We start from the raw sequence: 15,998 nt of genomic DNA, 5'->3' as shown, positions 1-15,998 counted from the left end.
AAAATTTTAAATATATTATTATTTTATATAATATAACAATGTTCTGGTCCGACCAGTTGAATCATTATTTTAAAATAGACCAATTCGATCACCGTTTCGACTATAAAAACATTGATCATAGTAGCTTGAACTTAAGCCTATGACTCGAAACATGATAAAATTTGCATATGCACGAAGGAAAACATAACTAAGGATCACGGCTTTTTTTTAAAAATATAATAAATTTAAAAAGTTTTTATAAAAATATTGTAATTTGAAAACGTTTATAAAACTATGGCAATCCGTGGGAATCTGCTCCGGATTCTACAGCGACGGTTTACAGCCGTCGCAATTAGCGACAGTTTTTTAATGTTTACGACGGCTTAAAACCCGTCGCCCATAGCGACAGTTTAATAATCCGTCGCTATTGGTTTCTCTGCCCCATTTCCTCTTCATTTTTTTTTTATTTTGTTTTAAATAAGTCTGAATCCGGTGCAATGAAATGCAAATTGTACTAGTTTTATAAACACTTTCATTTTACAACATTTTTATAATGTTTTATTTAATTTATAATATTTTTAAAAAAGCCGACAGAATATTGCATGATATTACTGTAAATAATAATATTGACGGCGTGTGATTAATGTACTCCGTTAATGTCTAGACACAATTTTTTTAAATTTTTTACTACTAACGACAGCGCATATAAACATGCACACTTTTAGTAATACTATTAACGACATGTTTTTATTGTGCGCTGCGAAAATTGCATATGTAATTTTAACAGCACAGTAAATTCTATAGTAATATCCGCATAATGCATTTATGTGTGCATTCTATTCCTTTTTCTGCCACCTTCTCCCTCCGAATCAGCCTTAGTAACCACTCCATTCCCTTCTACCAACATGACGTACGAAGGCCCGGACTCGTGGATTCCCATCCAAAACTCAGCATACGCACGATCATCCTCAATCTGCTCCTCCCCACTATTGCTGGCATACAATCGCGCCACAGTCGATTCATTCCCAAGCTTACCCCAATCATAATTTTTGACAGAACACCTGAGTTTGACGATTCTTGAATTCTCAACACCCATGGTGTTTAACTCGATTTTCGTCATCGAAAGGACGAGGAACTCGATGGAAACGTAGCAAAAGGTAACCGTAGAAGAGGAGGAAAGAGGAAGGTACGCGAATTCATTTGCAACGGTTCGGTTGGCTTTTTAAACGCAACGATCGAGAGAAGGGGACGAAGAGACTCGGAGACGGACAAAATTGACGACGGTTTGGATGGATTGCCTTAAACCCTCTCAAACCATCTCGCCATATAATAATACTTATTCGAAATACAGCTGGAGAAAAATATTAAATTTTTTATATATAAAAATAAAAATATCGAATTATTGAAATTTTTGACATGATATTATATGATATTGATATTAAAATATTTGGTACGATAATATTTTGAAATTTAAAATTTTGGTATATATCCAAATAATATATAAATTAAAAAATATATAATATTTTAAATAATAAAGTTTAAAATTTTTAAAAATATAATGTATATTTTTCAGTATAAAATGGTATATCGATACCGTAATGAAAAATCGGTATATTGCAATATTTTGTTAAAATCAATATACTAATTAAGCATATTGAAAATTTTGGTATAAATATTTTAAATAGATTAATTTTCGGTACGATGTTATTATATTATATTATTCAAGGTATGGGAGTTTTTTTATAGTTTGGTACATAGGATAAGAGAGGGATTGATAAATAATACTCTCTCATCTCACGTTTGGTTCTTTTTTAGCAAGCCCGTGATAATATCATGAGCCCGTGATAAATAATTTTATATAGGAATAAAATATCCCTTTTATGATATGTGATAATTTTAATATAATGATAAAAACAATACAAATGACTTAATTGCACTCAATATATAAAAATCATAAACCCTGTTATTCTCTCATTTTACTTGTAAGTAGAAATCAAAATCAAATAAATATTTTTATTTATTTTTATATATTATATAATATGATAATTGTATAAATGATTTGTATAAATCACAATAAAATTATTAATATCACTCGATTAATCTTAAAAATTTATATTGACTTTACTCACAAAATTAAGGCTCAATTATCATATTATATAATATATAAAATTAGGTAAACAAAATAAATCATGGCAAGTATTGTCGGAGCATGAACAGATAAGAAATATGAACTCGATCAACAAATTTGAAATTATAAAATCTATTGTGATAATGTAATTTTGTCGTTACAAAACTAATATATAAATTTAATAACTCTTATTAAAATCAACGATTATGAGTTCGATATTCCAGTCTATATCAATCTTTTGGTATTATACGACATCTATGCTCACGAGTCACGTGTGAAAGAACCTAGAAGATGTTTGGCAAGCAGCTGATCTAGCTTATAAATTGTTTAAGATTAATTAGCTAAGAAATTTTGTTAGGTAGCTTTTTTTATATATTAAAAAAAACAAATTATGATGTGTGAAATAAGTTGGATAAATAAGATTTTATTTTAATTTTTTAAAAAAAAAAACCAATATATCCCTAATCCCCGAAAATTATATGACATCTCATTTTAAAAAAACTTATAATATGTCGAAATAAGTTGGATAAATAAGATCTTATTTTAATTTCTTTAAAAAAAACCAATATAACCATAAATTATATAACATCTAATATGTATCATTTATATATTCATCACCACACTTATGTATTTTTTATTATATTGTTGATACAAATATCTTAAAATACCAAACATGTTAATATATTTCGAATAAGTCTTATGTAAGACGATTTTACGAATCTATATTTGTAAGATAAAGTAATCGTGTATATTTGGAGTGAAAATTTAATATTTTTTACATGATACCAATTTATTCATGTTTCCGGTAGAGTAAGTGAGATTTCTCACAAATTGAACTATGAAACAACCTTATAGGAGTGTTCTTAATATCTTTAATGTGTTTTAAATGAATTAATCAAAATGTTTTGATATGTTTTTATTTTTAAAAAAAATATCTTACAAATTATAAGCTTATAAAAGTTAAAACAATTTATCATTTATTTAAAATAAATTTTAAAAAAAACAATATTTAAAAGCGAGACACAAATAAGTAATAGATAAACGAGACATTGTCATGTTTTCAATTAAATCGAAGAAGTTTGTTTATCAGTTCAATGAGGAATTGATCATTGGTCTTGTACGAACCATACTTTTGAATAGTCAAATCGATCAAAATCAGTCAAGATCGGTCGAATCTGTTCACTATTTTTTAAGAATTTTTTAAAATAAACTTTTTAAAATTTAATTGTTTATATCTAAAATTTTAGTTTTTTTTTTTGAATTATTTTAAACTTTGTTACAAATATATTTTACTATTATTAAAGTTTTTTAAAAGCTTTTGTAACATTTAATTTGTTATAAAATCGACTTAAAAATTTTATAGTTTTCATATATTTTTATAAAAAACTTTTTAAATTTATTATATTTTTAAAAAAAAGCCTAAGGATCACACCAAATATTGATTTTAAAATATATTCGTCGTATATAAAGGATAGGTCGATGCAAGCGGACCGGGCTAGTTGGGTACCGGCGGACTGGGCTCCGTAGGTTGGGCCTTGTTGTTTGAGCCCATCAAAAGAGGTACCTCTAGTGAAATTAAGATATCATTTAATTTTTTTTTTAAGAGAGTGATATGAAAGGACCAAGTAAATGTATTGTATCTTTTGACAGAAGTTAAAATTTTTATTTGATGATAATTTTATTTTTATAAAAATAGGTAAAAAAATCACGTCTCTTGAAATAATAATATTTTTTAATAGAAATAAAAACAAGTCTCCATTTGAGAAGAATAATCAAAATTAATTGTATTTTTTAATGAATGAAAATAATTCAACACTTTTTTAATAAAAAACTAATCATTAAAATAAATAAAAAAAACTAACAAACAAGTTTAATATTAAAATTTGAATTTGATATTAACAAAATAACAATTCCAAAAAGTAATTAAATATAAGTAAATCAAATTATATTCTAATATTGGCAAAAAAAAATTAATAAATCTGATTGGAAATTAATATCTCCATGTATAATATAGACGAGGAAACAAAGCATGGCCCATGTAGAATTACGGCCTCAAGAATAAATGGACCCAGCCACCGAATTATTCGGGAAAAAAAGCTTGAAATTAGATTTTGAGGTCAATATTGAGGAATTTGTGGCTTGCTGTTCATTTCATTTTGATCAATTATCAATAAGTTCAAAAGACAAGTTTTTTTTTATGCACAACACATATCTTGTCGTTGGATGAATAAAGATCGATCAAATGTTATAAACATTTTTATATAATAATAAATAATTATTCAAACACATATACTTATTAATTTTAGTAATTAATTTCATAAAATAACATCTCGTGTATAACATGTGTAAGATACTGACTGAAAATGAAAAGCTTCTAATTAATGCTCTTTAAGAAAATAAATCGAAGAACTTTTTTTCATTAAATAGAGCATAAATTTTATATATCCATTTTTTTAGGCAAAAACTTATGTGAGACGGTCTCACAGATCGTATTTGTGAGACAAATCTTTTATTTGGGTCACCCATGAAAAAGTATTACTTTTAGAGTGGGTCTAATGTGAGACCGTCTCATGGATCTTAATCTGTGAGACGGGTCAACCCTAACCATATTCACAATAAAATGTAATACTTTTAGCATAAAAAGTAATACTTTTTCATGGATGACCCAAATAAGAGATCCGTCTCACACATATGATCCGTGAGACCGTCTCACACAAGTTTTTGCCTACTTTTTATGCTTAGAGTATTACTTTTTATTGTGAATATCGGTATGGTTGACCCGTCTCACAGATTATGATCCGTGAGACGGTCTCACATGAGACCCGCTCTTTTTTTATGGTTTTTCATCAGCGTTTTGTGATGCTCATGATTGCAACACTGGAGGTTCTAACATTTGAGTCATCCTTTAAATCATTTATGATTCTGGGTGTCGATATTATTTTTGAATATGTCTCTTGTGAGACGGTCTCACGAATTTTTATCTGTGAGACGGATCAACCCTACCAATATTCACAATAAAAATTAATACTCTTAGGATAAAAAGTAATATTTTTTCATGGATAACCCAAATAAGAGATATGTCTCACAAAATACGACCCATGAGATCGTCGCACACAAGTTTTTGTCATTATTTTTATTGTGTGATGTACAAGATTTTGTTTGTGGTTAATGTAAGAAATTAATTAGCGATGGTTAATCAATATTTTGTACCTTAACAATAAAAAAGTATATCTAGTAAGATATATTTTTGATGACATGACAACCCACACCTACTATCATTTAAGAAGTAGGTCTTTTGTGAGACAATTTCACAAATATTTATATGAGAGATGAGTCAATCCTATCGATATTCACAATAAAAATTAATATTCTTAGCATAAAAAGTAATATTTTTTCATAAATGATCCAAATAAGAGATTTGTCTCACAAACTACGAGCCGTGAGACCGTCTCACACAAGTTTTTCCATCATTTAATGTGCAGTGAATAAATTTCCGAGTTAATGTTAACATTGGTCAGATAAAATATATTGTATAAATTATTTATGACAAGCTCGTAATCAAATTCATAATTACTTATCAAATACTTACATATTCTACGGATTATTCCTTCCTACCCCTGCAGGCACTGCCTGCAGGGGTACATCTAAGGGCCAGAATTTTTTCTGGCCCAATTTTAATTTTTTTTTAAAAAAATTTTTCCCCATAAGATTGAATCCAAACCATTGATCCTGGATGTGGGCACTGCCCCACACCCAGGATCGAACTTACCATATTCTACCAATCGAAACATCATTTTCAAGAGTGATAAGATTTATTTCATTAGATGTGACATGGCTTAAGTACTCTAGGTTTAATTTTGTCTAGGGTTCAAATTCCGAAGTGGGTTTTATGCCACAGATGTGGTCGCATAATCCTTCCAACAAATGATTTTTGTTTGTTTATATGACCCATCGTGTCTCCCTATTTTATCACATGAAAATCCCATTCATGCATTAAGCAGAAACATGCTTTCCTCTTTATTAATCTTCCCAAAACCCTACATCACGTCAAGTTATTTGTGTTGTATATATAAATACAACCACGTTGCTTTCGATTATGGTGTATTCATTTCAAATCCATTGGTTGTAAGAAATAATTACTTTACAATTTTCACCTACAAATTATACATTCGATTAAGTTCTTTAATTTTATGCAACACCACTGATTCTTGGAAAGTAGTTAATCTATTTAAGAGGAAGTAATTCTTTTGATCAATGTCTAACATGTGGAATTTCAACTATCTATTAATTGTTCTTCAAATCTTCAAGAACCATTCAATATATTGTATTCTCTTAGTCTATATATATATATATATATATATATATATATATATATATATATATATATATATATATATATATATATATATATATGTATCCACCATGTTATGTATGGATAAAATAATTGAACATATAAAAATTGGAAAAAAAACATTTACGTTTCAACTAGAAATATATATAAAGTTAAAAAGGAAAAGCATTGTATGAATGATTATAATATATTGTTTTGATATGTTATCGATCTATCGTGTTCAATTATATGAGCACCGCTGAGATAACAATCATATATTTGACACAAGTCTTAAATTTTTTGGAATAATTAGGTTTGGATTAAGTCAATTGTTGAAAATGATGTGTGATTGTAAATTTTTGGAAAGTAAATATAATTATTTTTATTCTTCAAAATTAAATTTGTAACCCTCTTATTTAATCCCCAAAAACTACACACTTGATTGTTATCCATTTCCATGCAGAGAATCCAATCTTTCTGTTGGCCTTTCAAATTCCAACTGGCTTCAAAAACTTGATACCTGGTTCCAAAAACATCCCGCCCCATCAATCCATCAAACTCATCCAGGTACAAAATTATATGGCGCTCGAAGTTTTCCCCGACAGCCCCGACCTGGTAATAAGTCCCCGGATCTCATTTTCACACGATCTCTCAGCAAACAACGTAGTACCCGTCGAACGATACCTTCGATCAAACAATTCCAGCATCGATTTCGATTTCTGCGTCTTCAACGAAAGCTTCGACCAGAATTCCTCCTCCGCCGACGAGCTTTTCTCCGAAGGAAAAATCCTTCCCATCCAAATCAAGAAACCACTGCCTCCACCTCATCCTCCGGCGAGGACAGCCAGGACGCCGCCGCCTGTCGGCAAGCACACAACTCTCTACTTGGAAACAAGAAAACCCATCCCGGAATCTGAAGAGAAACACAGAAGCAAATCATCGTTCTTGGGGTTCAAGTGCCGCACAAGTTTGAACGGCGGTAGCGGGCACAACGGGCGGGGTTTGTGCCCGTTGCCGTTCCTGTCTCGAAGCAAGTCGACAAGCTCCAATACTAACGTTGAACGACCGAGTAATATGAAGCAGAGCTTGGTCAGATCATCGTCTTGTAGCCAGCAGAAGCTGCCATTGAAGAAGAGTAACCATGCTTCGTATTGCTATGGTGTTAAAATCCATCCTGTCCTGAACGTTCCTCCGGCGAATCTCTTTGGTTTGGGTTCAATCTTTAATAAAAGTGGCACCAATAAGAGGAATAAAAAGTGATTAAATTCATGGGTAATTTTCATGTCCGATCGTTTGAACTGATTTCCATTTCTACAGTCAGATATTCTGAATCTGGCCCAACTTCGCGATTCTGCGGAGCAACACAAATACACAATCCACATGTTTAGAGAAATAATTGCGTAAAAAAAAAACAAAAACAAAAAATAAAGTAAAATTTGCTTTCAATAGTTGTCTTTTCTTGCTGAATATTTGCACTTGTAATATTGTTTTGTCGATATAAATTTATTTTTTTTGCCTACGTTCTTTCCCGTCATCATATCCGCGTTTGGGTAATAGTTAAAAGTTTAATTCTCCATATTAACACTTTTTCAGACAATCATACTGCAACTTGATCCTCCACACATGATGATATTGGTCACTCATAAAATATGAACAACTTGATCTAAAAGCGAGGGTCTTTCTCGGAATATTTCACCCTATATGTGGGGACAATGTCCCATGTATAGATTCAGGGTCCAGATTTAGCCACAAGTACATGACATCCACTATTTTTTTTAAAAATCACAAATGTGGCTAAATCTGGACCATCTAAATCCTTTGGAGCCGTGCCTCCACAGATAGGATCCAACGAACCGTCTTTCTCATAGTCCCACTTGACTTGACTCGACTATTTGTTTATCCAGGGAATTGCGACAGATAACCTCATGACATTTTAAGAAATAATTAGTCAGATTTAGATATGTTTTTAAATAAAATATTGTTAATTTGAAAAAAAATTGTTTTGTTAGTTTCATCAAGTTTGTGATTAGTTCGTGTGGTATGAGTAGTTTTGTAAATTCGTCATGGAACAAAATATAATATATTTATAATATAATTTGAGCAATATGATAATTATAAAAATAGGTGGCGATATTAGAACAATCGAAACTCGACAGAGAACAAATGACAAAATAACAAATTGACCATGCGGATTCTTGTACATAGTATAAGATGAGATTTAATGAGTTAAAAATTAGGGTTTTTTTTTATTATTATAAAAAAGCATGAATATAAGCTTTATTATTTACTATTTCTTCCGCTGATCTGGTAGGCAATCTCAGTAGCCCACGATTGAATACGAACTTCGGCCCAGACAATATCTGTTAGTGGATTGGGCCTTGTTGATCCACTGTTTGGATCAACATGTCTAGACTTCTCTTTCATCCTTTTTAATTTTCAAAATTTTCACGGTATATATTATTATTATTATTCACAAAAACTTATGTGAAACCATCACACGATTCAATTTTGAGATACAAATATCTTATTTAAGACATCCATGAAAATTATGACTTTTTGTGTCAAACATATTACTTATTATTATAAATATGAGCAGAGTCGATCGTTTCACGAATAAAGATCCGTGAAAATGTCTCACAAGAGACCTACTAGTTTTTTTTAGTTATTTTAAGTTTTTGAAAATATATATAATTTAAATATTTTTTAAAAAAAATTTAAGCAAACGTTTATCCACTATTTTTAATAACATTTTTTTAATATTTAATTTCATCTCCTATCATTTAAAATTTAAAAAAATAATAACTTTTATTTACGGAACACAGATGATGTGTCACAATCCCCTATTGTCAATAATTAATTTAATGTGCAAACTTTCTTTATTCAACACATGGAATGTCTCCTCCTATATATGAATGTAACAGATATTCATCCTTCGAGTCACAATACATGAAGTGTACTTTCATAAAAATATAATGTTATTTTTTATTAGTAGGTCTCTTGTGAGACGGTCTCACGAATCTTTATCTGTAAAACGTGTGAACCCTATCGATATTAAAAATTAGTAATACTCTTAGCATAAAAAGTAATAATTTTGCATGGATGATCCAAACAAGAGATCTGTCTCACAAAAAACAACTCGTGAGATCGTCTCACACAAGTTTTTGCTTTTTTAAATCAAAATATAATGATAAATTGAACACAAAATCTTGTGAGATAATAATAAATTCTCATGATATAATTGTAGTAAATATCAATATACGATATATTTGTTGTACTTTTAATATCAATCATGTATGTATTATGGGATTGCCGAATTTGAATTTTTTTTTAGATAGTTGTATTTGGATTTATAACAAGGGGAAAGTCAGTAGTCCGATTTAACATTAAAATCTATGCAAAAATCAACCTGCACTCGGTTTTATGGGTCAAAGACAATTTTCAGGTTAATATTTGAAAATCCTTTTCCTAGAACACCGAAGCCGATCCGAGATGGAGAGTACGTCACACTCGCCGGTGTTCTCCACATTTCCATAAATTACAAATTCACATGGCGACAGCGCAGGTTAGCAGACAGACGTAGACTTAACGTTTGCTCAAAACCACACTCAATTTTCCCCCCGGTTTCCCACTTCCCCACCATTTTTATATATATATATATATATATATATATTATATATATATATATTTTTAATAAATAAATATCTAATCTATCTGTCAATTTTTGTATATACATATATATTCTCGGATTCCTCTTATCATTTTTGCTAAAATTTGACTGAAAATTATAATTACTTTCAATATTTTACGAGCATATATGCCACGCAGGTTAAAAATTTCAACACATGGTTCAGATTTAATTTGATGAAAAAAACGTGTGTGAGACGGTATTATATATTGTATTTTTTGAGACGGATCTCTTATTTAAGTCATTAATGAAAAAATATTACTTTTTATGCTAATAGTATTACTTTTGATTGTGAATATAGATAGGATTAACTTGTCTCACAAATAAAGATTCGTGATACTGTCTCAAAAAATACATGTTCTAATTTGATTTATATGTTTATATGATTTTGATAAGATGTTCATCTATCATATCTATTTTTGTATCTACTTAGGATATGATATTTATATCTATTAAATACGATGAAAGACGTAGAATATAGAGAGAAGTATCTAGAAAGATTTTTGTATGATAGATTTGATTGGATTAAGACTTGAAATTTGCATTATTTTTAGAAGAAAACAGAATATAATAAAATAGAACTTTAAACATTAATTTTGGATCACGAAATCTTTTAACATCTTTAATTTCACACAAAATTAACTTATGCATAAAATTATACATTTTTATTCAAAGCTTTTATTAAAAAATGGGATCCAGAAAAATAATAAATTCAATAGATTTCTCTAATGATTTCAAAACATAAATATTATATATATATAAAATAATAATTTTTTTATGAGACGATATCTAAGGTCTATGTGTATTTTAAAAAAATATTTTAATAAATCAAATAAAATAATTATCTTAATATTATACCTTCGTACAATCTTTTTTTAAAAGAAAATGGCTACAAAATTACAAGTTTGCCATCTATAACAGGGGAGGGGACTACCTAAATGGAACAGTGCGCATGGGGGGTTCACCCTGCGCCATCTTCCCCTTATCCTACTCCCCCCTCCACTGAAAATACACAGAACAGCCGTTTTCACAGCACACCTTTTCCAGCTGCTCAGAAGAACAAAGAAACAAAATCCCTTCAATCTCATTTGCTTTTTCTCGGGTTCACCAAAGACATGGAAAAACATTTGTGTACTATCTAGAATCTCTCCTTGTAGCTATTATCTATTAGGCATTTTGTAATACGGGTGATGTTTATGCTTTCACCTCTCATGTGTACGAACCGGCCAATCTTTTTCCCTTCTTTTTAGCACCCTGTGCGTTTGATGCAGTCTCAGAGATGGGTTTTTACAGTCACTCGTCGCGTGAAATGAGGTGAATAATTGGAGTTCCACTGTTCATTTACCGATTTTTGTGTGTGTTGTTTTTCTAGTGTGTGATTTCGAGGGATGGAACTTGTCTTTCTTACAGCTTTGTTCAAATTGGGTAACTCTTTCACTGCCTTTTGAACACTTTTCTGGGAGAGGGAAAAAATGTGAGCCTTTAAAAAAAAAAGGAAAAAGGGTGGCCGATTGATTTTTTTCCTTTTCTTTTTTCGTTCGAGGATTCGTTTAAAGGGATTTTGGATGGTTGATTATTTTCCGGCTGGTTTTTTTGTCGAGAATAATGGTCTGGTTTTGTGAGAAACAGGTTTCTTGATTATTCTCAAAGTTGAGAGGGAGAGATGGATGATAGCACGGAGAATACGACTTCATCTTTGGCTATTGTGGAGAAGAAGCCTCAGGGAACGGGAGGATGCGTGGGCATTTTCTTCCAACTATTTGATTGGAACCGCAGGTTTTCAAAGAAGAAGCTTTTTTCCAAGAAATTGCTTCCTCCAGGTTCGTGTTTTGGCACATTGTTGACAGATATTCCGCAGATGTCGTCTGTTTCAATGTCGGAACTCTTTAAAGTTATTTATTTATTTATCACTCGTTCTTCGTGTTGAATTGATGTTCAGTTGGGTTGAAACAAGGTTCGAAGAAAAACGGGGTAGATGAGAATCACTCTAAACATAGATTGGTATGCATAGTTTGTTAATGCTGAATGTTTTGCTATGTTATATACTGCTTACACAGTTATGATCTGTTAGAAAAATTAGCTCAAGTATTCTTTTTGCTGCGTGCAATGATTTAGATTGCTGATGAGAATAGCGGCGGTTTCCCAAATATGAAGAAGAGCGGTGGATCGACCATTGCTGACCTTGAACGAAAGCATGATATGAGAGCTCCTGGTTTGGTTGCCAGGCTCATGGGTCTGGAATCAATGCCAGTATTGCAGAGGCAGAAGTCAAAAATCGTTCAAGTATCTGGATATGGAAGTTATAAACCAGAGAACTTCGTGGATAATGAGCGTGAACATGAGGGGGGAATTTTGAATGCAGATATAGGTGGAAGTAAGCCCGAGTTGAGGCCTCAAAAGCTTCAAAAGACAAGCTTCAATGAGCGGCTGCCATTGAATCCATTCGGGGATGAGACACAGCCATTTAAGAATGTTTTATTGAAATCGAAAAAGCATCATCCCAAGCTCCCTACTCCAGTCAAAAGTCCCAGAAATCTTTCCAAGAAAAATGCATCTAAGTTGATTGGTGCAGCGACTAGAATTCTGGAACCCGGTTTACAAAACAGCAGGTCTAAATCTTCTCTCACTTACTCCAACACCTGGCACCATTCTCCTAAACGAGAGAGTGTTTTGGACAAAAATTGTTTTGGACAAGTACCAGAAGCGTTATCAAGCCAACAAGAGGATTCCGCCGGATTCTCAAGTGTTGCTTTGAGGGGGCATCAGTCTTGCCCAAACTGTGGCCGTTGTATGGATAATTTGGGTTCTAGAACATGTGTCAGCGAACAGCCACTCATTTTTAACTCACCACCATCCCATTGTGTAGGTCTCTCTGGTCAAGGATCAGGAAAAACTAAACTTGGGGAGCCAACATTTTATCCACAACTAGAAGACGAGTTGCCAGAGGATTACCCATCAGCCACGGCTCCATTCACGGGCTATGAACGACCTTGTGTTAGGCATAAACCAGAGAAAATTTCATTCAGTGGACAGGTGTGTGAGCCTTGGATGGATGAGCCCCTCTCGTGTAGTTCTAACCACAAGACTCAAAACCAAAATCAGATTTCGCGGCTAAGGAATTCAGTCCCTGCCAGGTCAAAACTAGACAGTCTGTCACGTGATAAGGTCTCATCGTCGGATTCCAGCAGTGGGACAAGGAATTTTACTCCATTGAATCAAAGTTCAAGTGGTTTTACTAGGTCGCGATCACATGTTGCAATGGGCAATGAGAAATTTCAAACCGAAAGGTGTATCGAAAACAGACAGAATGATTTGGTTTTACAAGGACGAAAGAGGAGACCTAATAATATCTCTAGACAGGGCGAAAACTGCTCAGGTTTGAGCTCTACCATTAATAAGCACCCTTATCTTTTTCCTCATTCAATCTCTGGGAATGACATGGAAGCAAATGTGCACTCTGTTAACCGCCAAAGAAGTAGAACTGAATTGCTTGGCATACGTGAAAGAAGAGTTGGCAGTGGCCAGAGGGACCATACTGCTGTTTCTTTTCGATTTAATTCTCCATCAAAGCCGAAACCTGGATTTCCTGCAGTTACAAAAAGAAGGGTTCAAAACGATTCTGCTAATGGTTACGATTCATCAGGATTAAATGAAAATGATTTAAAGAAAAGGTTTGAAAAGCCGCTCCCTCTATGTGGAGATGCCTTAGGCGTCCTTCTTGAACAAAAGTTGAAGGAATTGACATGCCAAAGTGACAATGTTGGAGGCAATGAAGCTAAGAAAACCACTGCTATGATTTTGCAGGAGCTAATAACTGCCTTAACCTCGGAAATACCCTTTCAGCATGATAAATCTCCAGTTACGTCCGAGAGGGAAACTAGTTCTCTAGGTCATTTATCATGCTCAAAGTCTTCTACTAGTTATCAGGTAAGCATAAATACTTTAAGTTCGAGCAAAAAAACAATGGGCCATAAGTTCTCAAACTTTATTTAAATGTAATTCAGGTTTCTTCTTTCATTTAAAATTCTTCCTGGACATAAGTTGGCCTTGAGAAAGTGCACCCCTAAACAGAAGTGTGTCTCTGACTAAAGAAATAGAGCTTAACTTTTGCATGGACCTTTAATTTGGAACATATGCAAGAACCTCAATTGATTTTGTTGTAATTTTAATCATATATTTTGTCAACTTATACTCCACATGTTTCGTTCGATCTATTTACTCAGGCTAACACAGTGGAAGTGAAGAGATCGGTCGATCAACTAGTTGAAAGTGACCGCCTAAGTCCGGGATCCGTGCTTGAAGCATATTCTTCTGATATGAGTCTTTCCAGCAGTCAAGGCGATACTTTTGGTGAGGATGCCTATTCTTTTTTTGTCCTGTCAGTGTAGTTTTTTTATACAATTTTCATTTTCTAATGCTATAATACCCTGAATCTATTAATGACTCCTTCAACGAACGATAATCATGTTGGCAGAGAATTGGGATTCTTTGGCCTCCACAAACACATCAAATACAAGTAAACAACTGGTTGCCAATATCACCAACAATGTTTCAGAAATTTTTCGATGCTTGAACCTTGCTAACTGTGGATTGAAAGGTACGAAGCTCGACCATGCGAATGATGTTATCTTGAATGCTCAGTTGGCAATTGGAAATGTAGCTCCTACGGGTTCAGTTGTACAAATAAATTTTTCTATCAAACATTTGCTAGTGGAGGATCTCGAAACACTTGCAACCGTTCTTTGGATGAATTTTGGTTGCTCCCTTGGCGTTGAGGATAGTAAAGAGGCGAATCAGCTGCGAACATTTGCGCTGGATTCGATCATAGAGTATCTTGATTCAAGGTTTGGTAAATACCTTGAGCTGGGAACCACACTGTCCCGACAATTGCCACTTTGCCTGAACACTGACACGGTTTTTTCGGACATAGTTGAGGATGTGAGAAAATGGGAGGAATCGAGCAGGTTTGCTTTCGACGATTTGATAGAGAGGGAGATGAGTTGTTCTGCCACGGAATGGACACGATTCGGGACCGAGCGATTCGAGACAGCTGTGGAGATCAGTAGGCACTTGCTTCAAAATTTGGTGGAAGAGATTGTGGTTGATCCTTGAAGGCTGAATGGATTTTTCTTGTCACAAACTAATTCTCTAATCTTCACAAGTTCTAAACAAGTTGTTGTATTGATTGAACAAATTTATGGATATCTTCATAACTGTGAATGTTTCGTTTCTTTTGGATGGTTTGATTTTAACAGTGTTAGCATTTGTGGTTCCATTCAATCAAATGTAACATCCTTGAACCCTCATTCACAATGTAAATTGTTGCCCATTTTTTAAGTACTATTATTAATTTTCACACATTAAATATTATCAATTAAATTATGATTACTATTAAGAATAAACTAAGAATAATAATATCACGTTGGATTACATTTTCATTTATTTTGACATTGACACACGTTAGCTACAACCGAGAACTCTGCCGGCTAAACGACAAGACAACGTTGAGCATTGCACGCTTGTTTTGTGCTCTACGCTTTCCGATATATAATTTTTACTTGCCCTTTGACTTCTTAACCTAGTTGATTTTTAATATAATTTGTGTGAGACGGTCTCACGGGTCGTATTTGTGAGACATATATCTTATTTGGGCCACTCATGAAAAAGTATTATTTTTTATGCTAAGAATATTACTTTTTATTGTGAATATGTGTAGGGTTGACTCGTATGATCCGTGAGACGCTCTCACATAAGACCCACTCATTAAACATCAGGTTGGAAAACCTAAAATATATTAAACTTGGGTTTTCGATAAACTTTTATGTTGCGAAGTTTGATTTTGTAATAGCGTGAGCAAGAATTTATTTTAACTATTT

The 15,998-nt window shown here is 32.6% G+C and overlaps 2 protein-coding genes across 2 annotated transcripts; both read left to right on the top strand.

The window, feature by feature from the left end:
* The first annotated feature begins 7,016 nt into the window (after window positions 1-7,016).
* On the top strand, window positions 7,017-7,697 carry LOC140824371 (uncharacterized). The gene has a single exon (XM_073185966.1). It carries the CDS (start codon window positions 7,017-7,019, stop codon window positions 7,695-7,697), a length of 681 nt encoding a protein of 226 aa, XP_073042067.1.
* Window positions 7,698-11,061: 3,364 nt separating this feature from the next.
* Window positions 11,062-15,441, top strand: LOC140823638 (uncharacterized). Its single transcript, XM_073185085.1, has 6 exons — window positions 11,062-11,436; window positions 11,752-11,942; window positions 12,062-12,123; window positions 12,238-14,049; window positions 14,346-14,472; window positions 14,597-15,441. Exons 2-6 carry the CDS (start codon window positions 11,786-11,788, stop codon window positions 15,232-15,234), a joined length of 2,796 nt encoding a protein of 931 aa, XP_073041186.1. The 5' UTR covers window positions 11,062-11,436; window positions 11,752-11,785; the 3' UTR covers window positions 15,235-15,441.
* Window positions 15,442-15,998: the final 557 nt, after the last annotated feature.

Source organism: Primulina eburnea, chromosome 2 (genome assembly GCF_022965805.1).
Source record: "Primulina eburnea isolate SZY01 chromosome 2, ASM2296580v1, whole genome shotgun sequence".
Lineage (NCBI taxonomy): Eukaryota > Viridiplantae > Streptophyta > Magnoliopsida > Lamiales > Gesneriaceae > Primulina > Primulina eburnea.
This window is presented reverse-complemented; position numbering and strand designations above follow the sequence as displayed.

Bases quoted from the DNA above. Each gene is read 5' to 3' on its own strand.
- LOC140824371 (XM_073185966.1), top strand. From the start codon at position 7,017: ATGGCGCTCGAAGTTTTCCCCGACAGCCCCGACCTGGTAATAAGTCCC.
- LOC140823638 (XM_073185085.1), top strand. From the start codon at position 11,786: ATGGATGATAGCACGGAGAATACGACTTCATCTTTGGCTATTGTGGAG. The intron at 12,124-12,237 runs GTATGCATAGTT...GCAATGATTTAG, and splicing joins ATCACTCTAAACATAGATTG to ATTGCTGATGAGAATAGCGG. The intron at 14,050-14,345 runs GTAAGCATAAAT...CTATTTACTCAG, and splicing joins AGTCTTCTACTAGTTATCAG to GCTAACACAGTGGAAGTGAA.